Here is a 16,828-nt window from a genome sequence, read left to right as displayed (position 1 = left end):
AAATGACTCTTTTCTTGGTGGGTTTAACAGGTGAAACTTGGAGCCAGACCCTCATTAGGAAACCTCTTTCTAACCACTGAGTCTGTTACTAGGATGGATAGCTTTGGGAAGAATCATTGATGGGACGAATACTTGGGGAATTGTTCAATCAAATTGCTGTTCTGTCACAGGGGACAGCGGCATTAGGCTGGCCCCATCCAGGGACTGGAGAGGGGTCTGGTGACAGATGTGTGCAGGGCTAGAAACAGCAGGAAGCTGATACAGCTTTGAAACCTTGCATGGTCATGCTCATTTCTTACCTTATTTTAAGGCTTTTTGCTCCCACTTGCTGGCAGGAATCAAGGGCCAACTCAGGCTCGCAGTACTGGCAACTTCTGCTGTCCTGGAGCTCCCTCAATTTCTGGAGCAGCTCTCCCCAGCCCAAGGCACAAGACAATCAGGAGCAATATTCCCTTCAGTTTCTCTCCACAAGTCTTTAGGTTGAGCTCAGAGCTCTTTGTGCACCCACAAAAGGAAACAGGGACTTGGAAGGGACTCTTCAGGAGAAGAGAGAGCTAAGTGTACTATACAGGAACAGACAGGAGATTTTCTTAGCTATCTAGAAGAATGAAGAACTGGAGTCTTGAAGTTCCTTTCAACACTAGGGAAATCGTATTGCTTCTACTATGAGATTGCTTTCCTCAACAGCTCAAAAACTGGAGTGGTTTCCTGGATCAACAAAGGGTCTCACCTGTGTAAAGCTTTAATTGATGATTCTGAGCATGCTCAAACTGGCCCCAAGAACTGTTCTCACCTTTTCTGCATTGGGTTATCATCTGGCAAACCCTATCTGTGATGTCCTGGATCTTTTTATTTTCTGTTTTGCCATGATCCTCACTTCTCTATGAGACATTTCTTCCACATTGACTAATCTGAAGATTATTCTAGTAGATTGATAAAAAGAACACAATTGAAAAAATATAATGACTCCACTTTCCTTATCATGGTATCATGTGTAATTTATCAGTGCTTAACCATTTTGGATTTTTTTATTATCAAAGTGAAGTACAGAGGGGTTTCAGTTTCATATGTAAGGCAAGTACATTTCTTATCCAACTTGTTACCTCCTCCCTCATTTTTCCCCCTTTAAAGCACAGAAAATATCTACCAAAAAATCTGCCCATTCCTTATTCTATCCTTGGCCTACATATTCTCCATAGCTTAACATTTCCCTCCATCTCGGCTTGCCTCTACTTTGGCCTGAAGCTATCCCTTGCCCTGTACATCTTGCTATGCCGATCCAATCCTTTCCATTTGATGAAGACACAGCGGTGGCAGACTGCATGCAAACTTACCATATGTATGAATCAGAGCTTTCATTTTGTTAGTGGAAGGAGATGTTACATGAAGGTCTTAATAGTACAACAATTTCATCACTTGGGGAAAAAAGGCAACCCTCTATTATTCATAGCTCTAATGATAAAATTTCAATTAAGAGAAATAAAAACATATGTAATCTCACCCAGCTTCACAGAGCTATCTTGCACAAAACATTTCGATAATTGTCCTCTAAAATTCTTTGATGAATACATTTATTTCAGTGACCACTCTGTTTTAATGGTTATAGTTATCCATTAAAAACCAAGTTGAGCCAGGCACTGGTGGCTCACACCTATAATCCTACCTAATCAGGAGGCTGAGTTCGGAGGTGCGTAGCTCAAAGCCAGCCAGAGCAGCCCAGTCTGTGAAACTCTTACTTCCAATTAACCACCAGAAAACAGAAGAGGTGTTATGGCTAAAAGTTGTAGCACACTAAACCTGAGTAAAACTGCTCAGTGACAGCACCCAATCCTTCTTGAGTTCAAGCCCCAGAACCAACACACACACACACACACACACACACACACACACACACACACACACACACACACACACACACGCCCTCATAGTCTCATCTTCGCAGGATCTTGCTTCTTTTGCTCAAGGCCAGTACTCTAACCACTTGAGCCCGGCTGCACTTCTGGCTTTTGGGTGGTTAATTGGAGGTAAGGGCCTCACGGACCCAGGCGCCAGTGGCTCATGCTTGTAATCCTAGCTACTAAGTAGGCTGAGATCTGAGGATCATAGATCAAAGCCAGCCCAGGCAAGAAAATCTGCAAGACGCTTATCTCCAATTTGTCACCAGAAAACTGGAAGTGGTGCCAAGGCTCAAAGTGGTTGAGTCCTAGCTTTGAGCAAAAGAGCTCAGGGACAGTACCTGGGCCCCAAATTCAAGCCCCACATCTGATCAAACAAAAAACAAAAAAAAATTAAGCATCCCCTGTGTGGCTAACAAAGTAAGCTAAGAGGGAGAGTTAGTCAATGCATATTTTTGGGCATAACAAGGTAGCTGAACTCATGGAAAAACGGTTTGGCTTTGTGTATGAGAGAGAAAATGTAGTAAAGGACGTTAAAGGGAAGCTAGGGTTGGAAGGGAAGGGGAATAAGGTCTTTATTGGAATCACACGGAAAAGTTGGCTGGAATGAAGGTTGGAAAGAGAACAGGACGGTAGCTGTTCTTCTGGGGTGGTATTGTAATGAAGAGCATGAATAGAGACTGTGGATGTGTATTTTACAGAATAATGTAGGTGTATGTGATAGATGTAAATGTGTGTATCTGAAAGAGGGAATACAGCTTCCCATTAGGCTGTGACATCCCTGACAGTATTGGACAGATGAGAACTCAGATGCTCTGAACACATGCTGGCCGCTCTTCCCCATCGTGCTCTGCATTGAGACATTAATGTCTTACAAGACTTGGTCCTTGGCCAAGCACACAACTCACCCTCCAAATAGCTAATACTTACATAGCTGGGGTCCGGAAATGGCCAAGCAAACTTTCCAAAACTCTGCCATTTATAATATCTTTAAATGCAAATATAGTTTAGGCCATTTGCTTGGCAAAAATGTTTGCTAAAATTTATAGCACCAATCAGGGATTCACAAAGAATGTTCTTCAAGATTCAAAGAACAAGAGCCATATTTCTCAGTCATCTACTGGACAGCAGTAGAAACTGTACACAGCAAGCCTTTGGCAGGAGTTAGACGAACTACATCATAGTCTCTGGGCCCGAGGGCTGTATTTGGCCTAACTAGCCAACTAAGCTGAGAGATGACCAGTACCACCCCCTCCCACCAAAAATGATGGCCGTTAAAGAAGCAATAAAATGACATCATTGCCCAAGAATTCCACTTGTTTGAACAGATGCATTAAGTTGGAAACATTAACCGTCTAGAACCATGTTGTTAAAATGTGTTTGAAACAAAAAATATAATAATCATCACTTAAGATCATCAGAATCAGCCATGAGGTCCTGCAACCAACTGCACATACACAGAGCTGTGTCCTTAAGAAGAATCCCACACCAGGGATTCAACATTTCACATTTGTGTTGTATAACCAAAGCCTGAGAAAACCACAGTGTGTGAAAGAGACCTGGAACCTCAGGTTACTGCATTCCTATCTTTCACTGTCTCCAAGGATAGCTTGTTCACCTTCTCCTCCCCCTCCCCGGTGCCTTAGCTTGCTCTACTTGTCTTCCCCAATACCTGTTCAATAACCACCTCAGCCCTCAGGCTATGATGCTCAAGCTAACTGTTCCTTCCTGGTGTCTACCCATTCACCACTGCTGCATTTTACAAGGACCCCAGCTGATTTTATTGCACTTGGTCCACAGACTATGCACGTATGGGATGTTCAACAGCAGCAATACTGTAGTGGGGCACACTTGAGGTTGTACTATAGCTTGACCACGAAGGGGTTGATGTGCATGTCCAAACCATAGCTTACTCATATGTGAATGGATAGAGTAAAATTTATTCCATAAGAATGTTATGATTATTAAATGTATTTAAAATACCCTAATACTTGGCCCCAAATACGCATCTGAATGTTCAAAACATCAGGAAAATTGTTAAATCTGAGTGATAGACACACACGTTTGTTTATATGAGACTCTTGTGTGGCTTTAAAACTTAAAAAAAAAACTGCTAGATAAAGAAGGAAAGGAAGTCAGAGGTCTGTGGTTAGTAGCCCGCAGGCCACGTTTTACTTGAGTGTTTAAGACATTGTAGGTGTACAGTCATTTGAATTCAGGACCAGAAGACATTTCAAAAGAGCATGCCCCAAGAATAATCTGTACACCACCCTTGAAGATATTAGTTCCCTCTTTCCCTTGTTTATAAATACATAGGTCTACTTGTGTCTCAAGATAAAGGCATCAGTTCACAAAGAATCAGTGGGTCCCCGCAAAGGGTTTACTGAATGCTCAGTGCGCCCTCTAGTGTTCACATTTGTCAGCTTTTCCCCCCTGAAACTGTAGCTCACTCAATGAAGCCCTTGCTTGCACTGCAAATAAAATTTTCTAAATCGATTTGACAACAAGGTGATAAAAGTACTTATTGTCCTCTGTGATTGTACTAGTAATATACAAATAAAAGAATGAGTTTGCTTTTAATAATAGTGTCTAGGCTCAATACATCACTAAAACACCTTTGTCACATTGCCAAAAAAAAGCAAGCACAGCTAAGTAGACCTTTTATGACAAAGGCAACTTACATTTCCAGCCAGGGGGAACTGAATATGCTAAGAAGAGAATGGAGGGAGTGTGTAAGTCCTGCTGGTCCTCACTGCCTGGATGGCTAGAAGCACAGGTCTGTGAAAGCTTTAGGCCTTATTTCATGATGGTCTACATTAGAAGAGTTTTACAAGGCCCCTGGGGGGGGGGGGGGGTGAGGAGAAAGTCCTTTTTCCCTTTCAAGTGAACTATGCCAAAGAAATTTCTTCATGCAAAGATAGAAGACCCAATAATAACTCTTCATCTTGAAGAGCGGAGTCAGCACATTTCCTAAAAGAATTACTGTGTCTCCAGGAGGCAAATTTGGGCCACCAGAGTCTCTATTTCACCCCAGAATTCAAGGGCTACAAATCACAGAAAGAATTCACTCCTCAAATTAGTCTCAGCTTCACTTCACAAGCCTCACCCCTGTCTCATGGTGTTCAGTCTCTCCCTGATCATTACAGAAAGGCCGTTTGAGTTTGTGCTCTAGAAACACTCATTGATGTGTACAGCTAACGAGATTGTGAAGCAAAGTCTCCACCTTGGCCACCAGGTGCTATGCTGCTCCACAGGGGTAACACCCCTAATTCTCCCTCTTTCCCAGCAATCCATGTTACAAATCTTTTCAGGAATCTTCCATTCCTTCCAGCACCTATCAATCAACTTTTGACCTTCTCCTATAAATAACCCATGGATTTGTTTTGTTTGGGATCAAGTATATTACACAATATGGTTCTTACTTTTATTTCTGCAGGTCCTTTTGAACGGTAAGATTGCAGCTTTCTGTGGAGGTTCCATCATTAATGAGAAATGGGTCGTGACTGCAGCCCACTGTATTGAACCTGGGGATAAAATTGAGGTGGTCGCAGGTAAATGAACACTTCATTTTTTTTTTACAAAGGTCCAGTAGGTTTGTGGTTGAGTAACTGGGGCTAGTGGTAGAGTGGTCATAATTTTCAAAACCTCTATCATTCCATTCTTGGGTCCCTATAGTCTTTTTCGTGAACCATTTTTATGGATCATAATTATTTATTGATGCATTAATTTTCCCACAAATTATCTAAGATTCAGGTCATTAAGACGTGGCTGTCAGTTTTCATTAATACCAAGTAGACACGTGGAAAATCTGTTCATATGAAAGACTGTGACTGAAGATATTTATTTTCAACAGGTGAATATAACATTGATGAGAAGGAAGATACAGAACAAAGGCGGAATGTGACTCAAATCATTACTCATCAGAGCTACAATGCAACTATTAATAAATACAGCCATGATATTGCCCTACTAGAACTGGACAAACCCTTAACATTAAACAGCTATGTGACACCTATTTGTGTTGCCAACAGAGAATATACAAACACATTCCTCAAACTTGGATCTAGCTACGTGAGTGGCTGGGGAAGAATCTTCAACAGAGGGAGACCAGCTTCGATTCTTCAGTACCTTAGAGTTCCATTTGTTGACCGAGCCACGTGCCTTCGGTCCACAACATTTACTATCGATAAAAATATGTTCTGTGCCGGCTACCATGATGGAGGGAAAGATTCATGTCAAGGAGACAGTGGGGGTCCCCATATTAGTGAAGTGGATGGAACCAGTTTCTTAACTGGAATTATTAGCTGGGGTGAAGAGTGTGCGATGAAAGGCAAATATGGAATCTACACCAAGGTATCCCGGTATGTCAATTGGATTAAGGAAAAAACAAAGCTCACTTAATAAAAAATGTATTTCTAACCTGGACTTATTCAGACTGAAAGGGGACAAGCTCCTTTCCTAATGAATCCTATGCCCAACTCATATTACATTGAAATGCAGACATTCTATAAATATTACTTTTTCTCTCCACATGAGAGAATTCCTAGGATTTATATTGGACTAGAGGAAGTAGATTCGGAAACATAATTATATAGAAATATAATCTCAGTGAATACCTCTTTACTCTTGCAAACAGAAGTATCAATAAATGGATTTTCAAATTTCCCCAAGTATTTCTTGTTAAGTAATTCACAGAGAGGCATCCCAAACACTACACATAACAAAGCACTCAAAAGATATGGGTCTAAAGCCAGGTGCTGGTGGCTCATGTCTGTAATCCTAAGCAACTGAGGAGGCTGAGATCTAAGAATTGCAGTTCAAAGCCAGCCCAGGCAATATAAGTCTGTGAAACTTATCTCTTTAACCTCCGAAAGAGCTGGAAGTGGAGCTGTGGCTCAAGTTAGGAAGAATGCTACCCTTGAGCACAAAAGCTCAAGGACAGTGCTCAGGCCGTGAGTTCAAGTCCCAGGACTAGCACCAGAAAAAAAAAAGTGTAGTGTGATACCACAGGGAGATTTGATGATCTGTTATTGCTGAATTTGGTTTGAGATGACATGTGTTCCAACCCAAGATTACAAGGATCTGGATCCTTCTGGAACACAATTAGGCTTAACTAGCTGTGATAATCGTTAGGAAACTGAGTCATGAAGGTATTAAAATAAAGAAAGAGGGAAAACTGACCTCAATAGAGCAGATCAACTTTAAAGGAAAGTTAAAGAGGGATGCCATGATGACCCAAAGAGACTCAAGAGACACAAGGCATAAATGGGGGCAGAAGTGGAGGGACTTAAATCAGGGAACAAGTTGATGCAGGGAGCCAGGTAGCTGGAGGACTCAAAGGGTGGGAGGCAGGGTCACTAGTAGCTCAAGGATTCAAAGAAGTTTTGGAGTTTATAATGCTGGTCTAGTTCTAAGAACCTATCATTTGAGCAAGTCTCCTGCCCCTCCCTGAGAGGGTTGTGGAGTGAGCTTTCATATTTAGATTGAGATTCTGGGCTGGAGACTGGGCCAGAGAGTTTAGGAAGACCTCCTGAGGGAAGCATAGTCAGTGTGCCAAGCCATGAGAACAATATTGAGTTATGAGAACAAAGCAGATTTCCATCAGTGATAGCTTTAGATAAGTCACTTCCTCTTTGGAGATTGGATTTCTCAGTCTGTGTATTGTGAGAGTTAGACAGGATATTCTCTACAAAGCCTTTGTGATCATGAGATTGTCAGATCTTATTTTTTTTATTCAACAAATAATCAGAGTGATGACTTTGAACCAAACACCAAAAATTTGACCCAACATGTATATATTTAGGAGTTAAATAAAATAGTGTATGTAAATTGTTTGATCATTTCCTACTACTTTATTACACATTACTTGCTCAATAAATGTTAGTTGAGTCAGAATCAAGATTTATCTCACAGTAAGTTAGTCTCATACTGGGTGAGCATCAGGAAATATCATACTTAAAATACTGCCAGAGATTTAGGTTTCACGAAGAAACGAAGTAAATCAGTTCAATTACTAGCTAAAGGAGACAAAGCAAGAGGAGATGCTCTAATTGTCAATATATGTTTAAGGAGAGCACTTGTTCATGCATGAAATGTGTTATTTCAAATTTGAATGACTACAAGTCTATAGCCTCAGCGATTTGCTATTGTGAACACACACACACACACACACACACACACACACACGTTGCCTTGTTGCCATGGAAACCACCCCTTACAAAGGCAGCAGTGGGGAACTGGCTTCACACCTCCAGTGATTAGACTTCCCTGTAGCACAGAAAACTGTTCTTGAGCCCACTAATCTCTAAGCCAAAGTTATTTTTTTCCCTTGAGTTAAAAAATGACTGCATTCATCAGGACCCATCTGCAATATGTTACTTCCATGAAAAATGTGGTGCCTTTAAGCTCACCTAAGGTCCAGCCAGCTCAGAGCCAGGTTCTTGGCTGGATTCTGCCTAAGGCATTTGCAGTCACTATATAAGAATTGTTACTACTTTCAAAATCACTGTAGCTACTTAACCTAAATAGACTGAAACATGCTGCTATAATATTGGAAGTGACAGATTAAAATAGAACTCTTGCTGAATGAAGAAAAGTATGCTAATATAGTCCAGTCATTCTACCTTACTGTTTAAGCATGGTTGTTTTGAGCTTTTTTGAATATTAGTTACATTAAGGTGGCACGATCCCAAAGCAGGATCTGATTGTTTTCTCTGCCAAGAGGAAAAGAAAGGGTATTCTTTCCTATACTTCTGAAGTATAACATACCACTTTACAAAAACTGCTGCATTATAAACTCTACACAAGGGCAGAACACCAGTGGCTCACACCTATAATCCTAGCAACTCAGGAGGCTGAGATCTGAGGATCATGGTTCAAAACCAGCCTGAACAGGAATGTCTGCAAGACATTTATCTCCACAACCACCACAAAGCCAGAAGTGGAGCTGTGATTCAAGAGGCAGAGCACCAAACTTGAACTGAAAAGCTCAGGGACAGTGCCTAGCCCCTGAGTTCAAGCTCCAGTACTGACACCAAAAAAAAAAAAAAAAAAATCCCACACAAGTTCTAAATACTTGCAGTTTAAGTTTAGAATGGGAAAACACATAGTCCATTAAAGATTTGCCAATCAATCCACTTTACTCTTACAGAAGAGGAGATGGAGGCCAAGAGAAAAGTCAGGCTCCAGGTAACAAAATGAAAGAACTAGGAATACAACTCATATTTCCCACTCTGCACTAGGAAAGCATTGTGCTTTCAAGGCAAGTCCATTCATTCTCCTGTCTGAATTTTTAGGGTAGCTGGGACTTTCTGCATTGATGGCAATACATTCAATCAACTTGAGACTAAAAGTTACCTGGCATCCTTATTAGTGATACACTACTGAAAAACAACTGACAAAAGCAAGAAGCCTAGCAGATAGCTTTAAGGCAGAGTGGCAGTCAAATAGGAAGCTACAGGACCTGACACCATAACAGACACTCAGTCATCTAAACTTGTAGAACTGGCGCCTGGAGTTGATTCCAGCTGAGAACATGAGGCCTTCCAGATGTGACATTTGACTTCTACAACATGTTCATTGGTGTCATTTGGCACAGAACCATTCCAGTAGCATTTCAACTTTCTTTTTTGCAACCACACTGGGGATAACAGGTGTGGCACTCTGCATTAGCAACTGTGGTTGGAGGTTTCAAGGGAGGAATTAAAGGCCCTCTGAAACCAGGAATCTAACACTGTGCTACAGGTATGCACAACAGGAAGCAGACTATAGTTACTGCAAAGCCTGTCATGAGTGAAGCAATAAGGAATCAGGACACTTTATAAATTAAGTTTTATCCCATCTAGAAATCTCAGCATTACAATCACAAGCATATGTATGCTCTGCCCATTATACAAGGTGAAGAAGGAGTTCAGTCAGCAAAGGAATATAGCAACTCGTCCATTTTAACCACTCCAGCCCCATACAGCCCATTCTTCCTTTTGCCTATAGGACAGGACAGAAACTACTGCCCTGTTCTGTGAGAGCCTGAAAAGCCAAGCTAACACTATAAAGGATTGGGAGTCCAGAAGGCTGTTCTCCCAGTAAAGACTCTCAGAATGCTGAAAATTCCCTGGTAAGGTCAATCAGTCCTGGCTTAACACACATACACGCACACACACACACACACACACACACACACACACACACACACAGAACATGAAGCTCTGAGTTCAAGCAACCAATCAATAACTGTCACATGGCTTATATGCTGAGCTCGTAAAGGTAAAAGTGTCAAATGATTTACACATAACAAGCCTTAATGCAGATCTGCATATAAGATTATGTTCCTATATAATAAAAATGTTTATTTTTATTTTTTTGCTGGTCCTGGGACTTGAACTCAGGGCCTGAGTGCTATCATATTTTTTTTTGCTCAAGGCTAGTGATCTACCACTTTGAGCCACAGTGCCACTTCTGGTTTTCTGGTTAAGAGTCTCATGGACTTTCTTCCTGGGGCTAGCTTTGAATCATGATCATCAGAACTCAACCTCCTGTGTAGCTAAGATTACATGTGTGAGCAATAACTGGGTTTTTTTAAAGATTAAATCCCAGCTCTAAATCTAAGAAGACAAATAATGAATACAACAAATTTCTGAGAAATCCATGCATGCTTGTTAGATGAATAAACCAATATATGAGTGGAATGGAAAGAGAAAGGAAACACTAACTACAATACAGCACAAAACTTCTTGGCATGTAAAATAGGAATGAGATATTTATCTTGAACACATAAGACCATATGTCAGATAAAGGGACACTAATAGAAAAGACAGGCCTCCTCCACTCCCATTCTTCCTCCTTAATAAAAAGGAGGAAATATAAAACAGATCAGCCTACAAGATGCTGGTTACCACCTAGCGTTTTTGTCTCCTGTTATTGTACCTTAATCATCTGTTTGTGTTCTGTAGATCTGCCTCTGTGCTATCTCTGTACATTAGGTACCCATTTTGTTGTATCTTATTTTTATAGATTCGGCTCTTAGCTTCCTTGCATTCTCCCTAGAATTAATACTCTATCAAATATCTTTGTAATGAAGTTTATTATCTCAATCCAATTGCTGTCCTTGGACATAGGGATTTAATTTCCTACAACATGCCTCCCTCCTATGTTTTCCATTGTTCTACTTGCTTCCATATACTTGGGGTTTAGTCTTAGTTGCTTAGGATTAGGATTAGGGCAGAGTGGCTCTAGACCTAGCACAGTGGCTCATGCCTCTAATCCCAGCTACTCAGAAGGCAGAGTTCCGAAAGATCATGATTTTAGACCAGCCGGGGGGAAAGTTCTAGACCTTGTTTCAACAACAGGCTGAGAGTGGTAGTGCAAGTGTGTGGTCCCTGGTACGTGGGAGGCCATGTAACAGAAGATCATGGCCCAGGTCAGCAGCCATTTCTGATCAGCAGATTCCAGGGTGATAGATAAAGAAATGTCCATGCAGTGATAGATCTTATTTAATATTTTAATATTAACTAATATCCCAGTACCACCATGGGTGAGGAATGGGTTCACTAGAAGACATAGTTCAATGAAGATGTCTCCCCCCAACCTCCACTATCATAGGTTTCATGTTGGCCCAGGTCTTTATTAAGGGAGTTATAGGAAGATAAACAAAAAACAAAAGGGCAATTCCAAGAGGTAGAAAACAAGAAAATCAGGTAGCAGTAAAATAAATAAGCTCAAACACTCATTCCTGTCTATTGTCATAAGATCCAACACTCACCCAACCTAAGCAAGCATATAACCAGAGATATCCACTGGTATCATTCATGCTTCCAGCACACAAAGTACAGCCACACATCAGTTAAAGGTGGGATTGTTATCATTCAGAAGTCTTACTATATGCTAATAACAAATGCTTCTGAACACTTACTATGACATTTCATAAGTTTCCATCAATATTATCTTAGAGCTGACATGTGCAAACTCACAAAAGCCAATGTCAAAAGCAAAACTTTAGACCATGTGGAATTTAGAGCATTTATTTGAATAAAGAATGAGTGCTGAATCACACAATACTCAGACTAAGTAGGATTTGTTTGAGTTTCTCTACCAGCCACAATGTGGACAGTGTGCTCTGAGAAGCTGCCACATGGTAGACAAAACTGGACTTCCCTGACTAAAATGCAAACACCTTAGTTATCTAACAGGTAGTTAACATCTTCAGTTTCCCTTTATTACTTATGTTGGATTTCAGTTTTCCTAGGAAGGGAATGCCCTAATCTAAAAGTCTCCCAAGCATATTTGTTAAGGTCAATCATATACAATGCTTCCCAGCTGTCATGACAGTGACTTCCTGTCAGTGACCCCAAATCCATTATAATTAGGATAGTTAACACCATAGAAATCAGCAAATACTACAAATTAGGTTTAAATAATTTCTTTAAAGAGTCTCATTTAAATATCTGTGAATGTACCATTGGAAACAATATAATTTGACCAAAAAACTCCCACAATTTTTTGCAAATCAGAAGGTCAGTTATTCTTATGAATGAGTACCAAATTCATGTTGAAAATTAATATACAAAAGTTTAAGTTGGGCTGGGAATATGGCCTAGTGGCAAGAGTGCTTGCCTCCTATATATGAAGCCCTGGGTTCAATTCCTCAGCACCACATATATAGAAAAGGCCAGAAGTGGCACTGTGGCTCAAGTGGTAGAGTGCTAGCCTTGAACAAAAAGAAAACAGGGATAGTGATCAGGCCCTGAGTCCAAGCCCTAGGACTGGAAAAAATAAGTTTAAGTTGCAACCAGGTGCCAGTGGCTAACGTAAACCTAGCTACTCAGAAGGCCAAGACCTGAGGATCACCGTTTGAAGCCTAGGCAGAGAAGTCCATAAGACTATCATCTCTACTAAACTACCAAAAAAGCTGAAAGTAGAGCTGTGGTTCAAAGAAGTAGACCACTAGTCTTGAGAACAAAACCTGAGGGACAGTGTCCAGGTCCTGAATTCAAGCCCTAGGACTATTGTGCACACCTGTGTGCATCTGTTTTCTCTCTCTCTCTCTCTCTCTCTCTCTCTCACACACACACACACACACACACACACACACATACACACACACGTGTTTTTTTAACTGTATTTTTTTTGTCTTTTCTTTTTTGGTACTGGGGATAGAACCCAGGACGTTCTACTTGCTAGGCAAGCGCTTTGCCACTGAGTTACATCCCAGCCCCCACACACAGGTTTAAGATGCAGAATGCTCCTGAAGTAGAAATGGTAAATGGTAGTCATTTTTTTGTTATAAAAACACACAGCATTCCTGAAGTGCAAATATTTCTCCCACACAACACATTCACCCATTATAAATCCATGAAGTTATTTTATGTCTAGTTTTCCACCGTACCTCTATTCTTGCTCATAGTAATTTGTAGATGTCTATAAAAAAAAGCTGTGGGAAAGCATTCTTGACTGTTATTTTCAGTCAGCTTGTACTAAAACTTAAAAATAGAAAATCCCACAGGGATATATGGAAGGTAAGTTGATGCAGTTTCACTACATTTCAATCATCGGGTATAAGATATGTTATTCCAAGTTTCTTGCACTGAATTAAAGTGAGCACAAAGTTTGGCAGTGTGACATATTACTGACAGAAAAACATAGAGAAGATAGCATTTTGAATAGCGAAGTGTTGACATTCATCTACTTCTTCCTCCTCCCCCACCGGCCATGCCCATATCTTTCAACTCATTCTCCCTTTTTTTTTTAATCTTAAGAAGTAGCCATCAACTTTTGGGGAATATTAATTTGATGTTCATCAGTATCAGAATGTTGATATACTTCATATGAATATTCATATTCTAAATTGTGATTTAATATGTTTTCCATATTTCATAACTTAATTCAAATGCTATATCACATTTCTGTGAGAAGAGTCTTCTTCCAATTATTTTTCATCTTCCAAACAACAACCCTATAAACCTTCTGGCACTTGCCTGGCGCCGTGGCTCACAGGGACTACTACTCAAGAGGCTGAGATCTGAGGATGGCATCACAATTCAAAGGCATCCCGGGCAGGAAAGTCCATGAAACTTTTATATTATCTAATTAACCACCAGAAAACCAGAAGTACTGCTGTGGCTCAGGTGGTAGAGTGCTAGCCTTGAGCTGAAGAGCTCAGGAACAGCACCCAGGCCCAGCATTCAAGCCCCATGACTGACAAAAAAACATTCTGCCACCTGTGTATTTGAGGAAGGTACTTAGAAGTACAGTTTTAAAGTCAAGTGCCAGTGCCTTGCATCTGTAATTCTGGTTACTCAGCGGGCTGAGATCTGAAGATTCCAATTCAAACCCAGTCCAGGAGGAAAGTCTGTGAAACTCTTATCTCCAATTAGCCAGCAGAAAACCAGAATTGGAGCTGTGGCTCAAGTGGTAAAGCACCAGCCTTGAGCAAATTATATAAGAGAGAGCATCCAGGACCTGAGCACAACCCTCAGTATAGGCACCAAAAATATATAATATATTATATAGATGTATATATGTGTATGAGTATAAATGTACATATGTATGTAGATATATAGATATATATTTTACATATGATACCTTATAACTAATAAACCATAGAAACTCCTCCTCCAAGCTTCTAAAGATGATCAATGGCTTTTGCAAAATACAGTAGTAAGATAAAGTCAACCTACACAATTGAGTAGCTTTTCTGTATATCAACAATGAACAGAAAGAAAAGGAAATCAGGAAAACAATCCCAAATGCAATAGCTTCTCTCTCTCTCTCTCTCTTTCTCTCTCTCTCTCTCTTCTCTATCTCTCATACATATTTTTTTCAGAATAAACCTAACCAAGGAAGTGAAGGACCTCTATTCAAATATTTACAAGTCTGAAGAAAAATCGAAGATGACACTAGGAAATGGAAAGATCTCCCATGTTCTCGGATAGGTAGAAATCATATCATGAAAATAGCCTCACTGCCAAAGGTAATTCAGTGCAATTCTCATCAAAATCCCAATGGTGTTATTCACTGACATACATAAAACAATAAAAAAAATCAAAAATTTCATATGGAGTAACAGAAGACTGTAGCCAAGGCAATACTCGTGGTATCACAATCCCAGGCGTCAAGCTCTACTACAGAGCTATAATAACCAAACCAGCTTGGTACTGGCATAAAATAGGCCCCCAAAACACTGGAAGAGAGTAAACCATCCTGAAATAAAGCCACATGGTTAAGGTCATCTGATATTTGGAAAATATCAAAAATATATGTTGTAAAAAAGATAGCCTCTTCAATAATTGGTGTTGGGAAAATGGACATCCATATGTACAAAACTAAAAGTGGATCCCAGTTTGTCACCTTGCACCAGTATCAACTCAAAGTCGATCAAAGACCTCAACATCAAACCCAAAACTCCTACAGAGTAGGAGAAATACTAGAACTTACAGGCACAGCCAGGAACTTTTTGAAAAGAATACCAGGGTCAAAGTAGACATAGGACAAAGACTTGCCAAATGGTATTACATCAAAATAAAACAGGCAACAGACTGGGAGAAGATCTTTACTAGCAATACATCTGACAAAGGCCTGTTATCCAAAATATACCAGGAGCTCAAGAAACCGCCTCTCCCACCCCCGCCCCCAAATAATAACCCAATCAATAAATGGGCAAAGGAGCTAAAAAGAAAAAGAATAAAAAAACTTCTCCGAAGAAGAGGTAAGAATGGCAAAGAAACACTTGAGCAAATGCTCAACATTCCTGGCCACAAAGGAAATGTAAATCAAAACAACATTGACATTCCATCTCACCCCAGTTAGACTGGCTAACCTCATGATTTTGAACAACAAATGCTGGCAGAGATGCAGGGAGAAAAGAACCCCATGGCACTGTTGGTGGGAATGCAAACTCCTTGCAAGCACACTAGAGGGCAGTTTGGAGGTCTCTCAAAAAACTAAACATTGATCTTCCCTATGATCCAGCCATACCACTGTTGGTCATCTACCCAGAGCATTACAAGTCAGTATTCAGTGGACGCTTGCACACCCATGTTCATTGCTGCACTATTCACTATAACCAAGTTGTGGAAACAGCCCAGATGACCTACAGTAGATGAGTGGATTAAAAAAAAAATCAGAGCATACACACAAGGGTATTTTACTCATCCATTAAAAAGAATATTATGTCATTTTCAGGGAAATAGATGGACCTACAATAAATCATGTTAAGGAGGATGAACCAGACTTAGAAAGACAAATGATGCATGTTTTCTCTCATATGTGGAAGCTAGATCTAAAATACAACTAGGCATGGGAACGTAGAAAGTGCACAATGCATTTACACACCAATGAACTGAGTAAAGGATGTTATACAAAGGAGAGGAATCCAGCAGTTTAAGTCCTTTGGACAACTAAAGTACTGTTCATCAAAATGAATACTAGGGGCTGGGGATATGGCCTAGTGGCAAGAGTGCCTGCCTCATATACATGAGGCCCTGGGTTCGATTCCCCAGTACCACATATACAGAAAATGGCCAGAAGTGGCGCTGTGGCTCAAGCGGCAGAGTGCTAGCCTTGAGCAAAAAGAAGCCAGGGACAGTGCTCAGGCCCTGAGTCCAAGCCCCAGGACTGGCAAAAAAAAAAAAAAAAAAAATGAATACTAGGTAGTAGAAATATGTTCAGGTGAGAGGCAAAAGGGAGGGGTTCACAGGAATGGAGGGAGGAGATGTAATCACTGTATTCAACATACACTAAAAAACCAACTATGTAACTCATGGGTAGTGATGGGAGGGAGAAAATCAGAGAGAATAAAGGAAAGGATGACAGTGACCAAGAATCATTATATTCATAACTTGATGTACTTAACTGTAATTCCTTTGTACTACTAGTTAATAATGCAAAGAAGTTAAGATGTTCAGATTAAAATACATAATAACCCCTATTGTTAGATTCCA

The 16,828-nt window shown here is 40.4% G+C and overlaps 1 protein-coding gene across 1 annotated transcript in view; it reads left to right on the top strand.

Annotated features, from left to right (window-relative positions):
- Positions 1 to 6,560, top strand: part of F9 (coagulation factor IX) — a 34,033-nt gene extending 27,473 nt beyond the window's left edge. Inside the window, exons 7-8 of the mRNA XM_048336167.1 lie at positions 5,332 to 5,446; positions 5,749 to 6,560. Coding sequence (XP_048192124.1) covers positions 5,332 to 5,446; positions 5,749 to 6,296 — 663 coding nt within the window. The 3' untranslated portion in view covers positions 6,297 to 6,560. The remainder of the gene's footprint in view (positions 1 to 5,331; positions 5,447 to 5,748) is intronic.
- Positions 6,561 to 16,828: the final 10,268 nt, after the last annotated feature.

This window comes from Perognathus longimembris, chromosome 28 (genome assembly GCF_023159225.1).
Source record: "Perognathus longimembris pacificus isolate PPM17 chromosome 28, ASM2315922v1, whole genome shotgun sequence".
NCBI lineage: Eukaryota > Metazoa > Chordata > Mammalia > Rodentia > Heteromyidae > Perognathus > Perognathus longimembris.
This window is presented reverse-complemented; position numbering and strand designations above follow the sequence as displayed.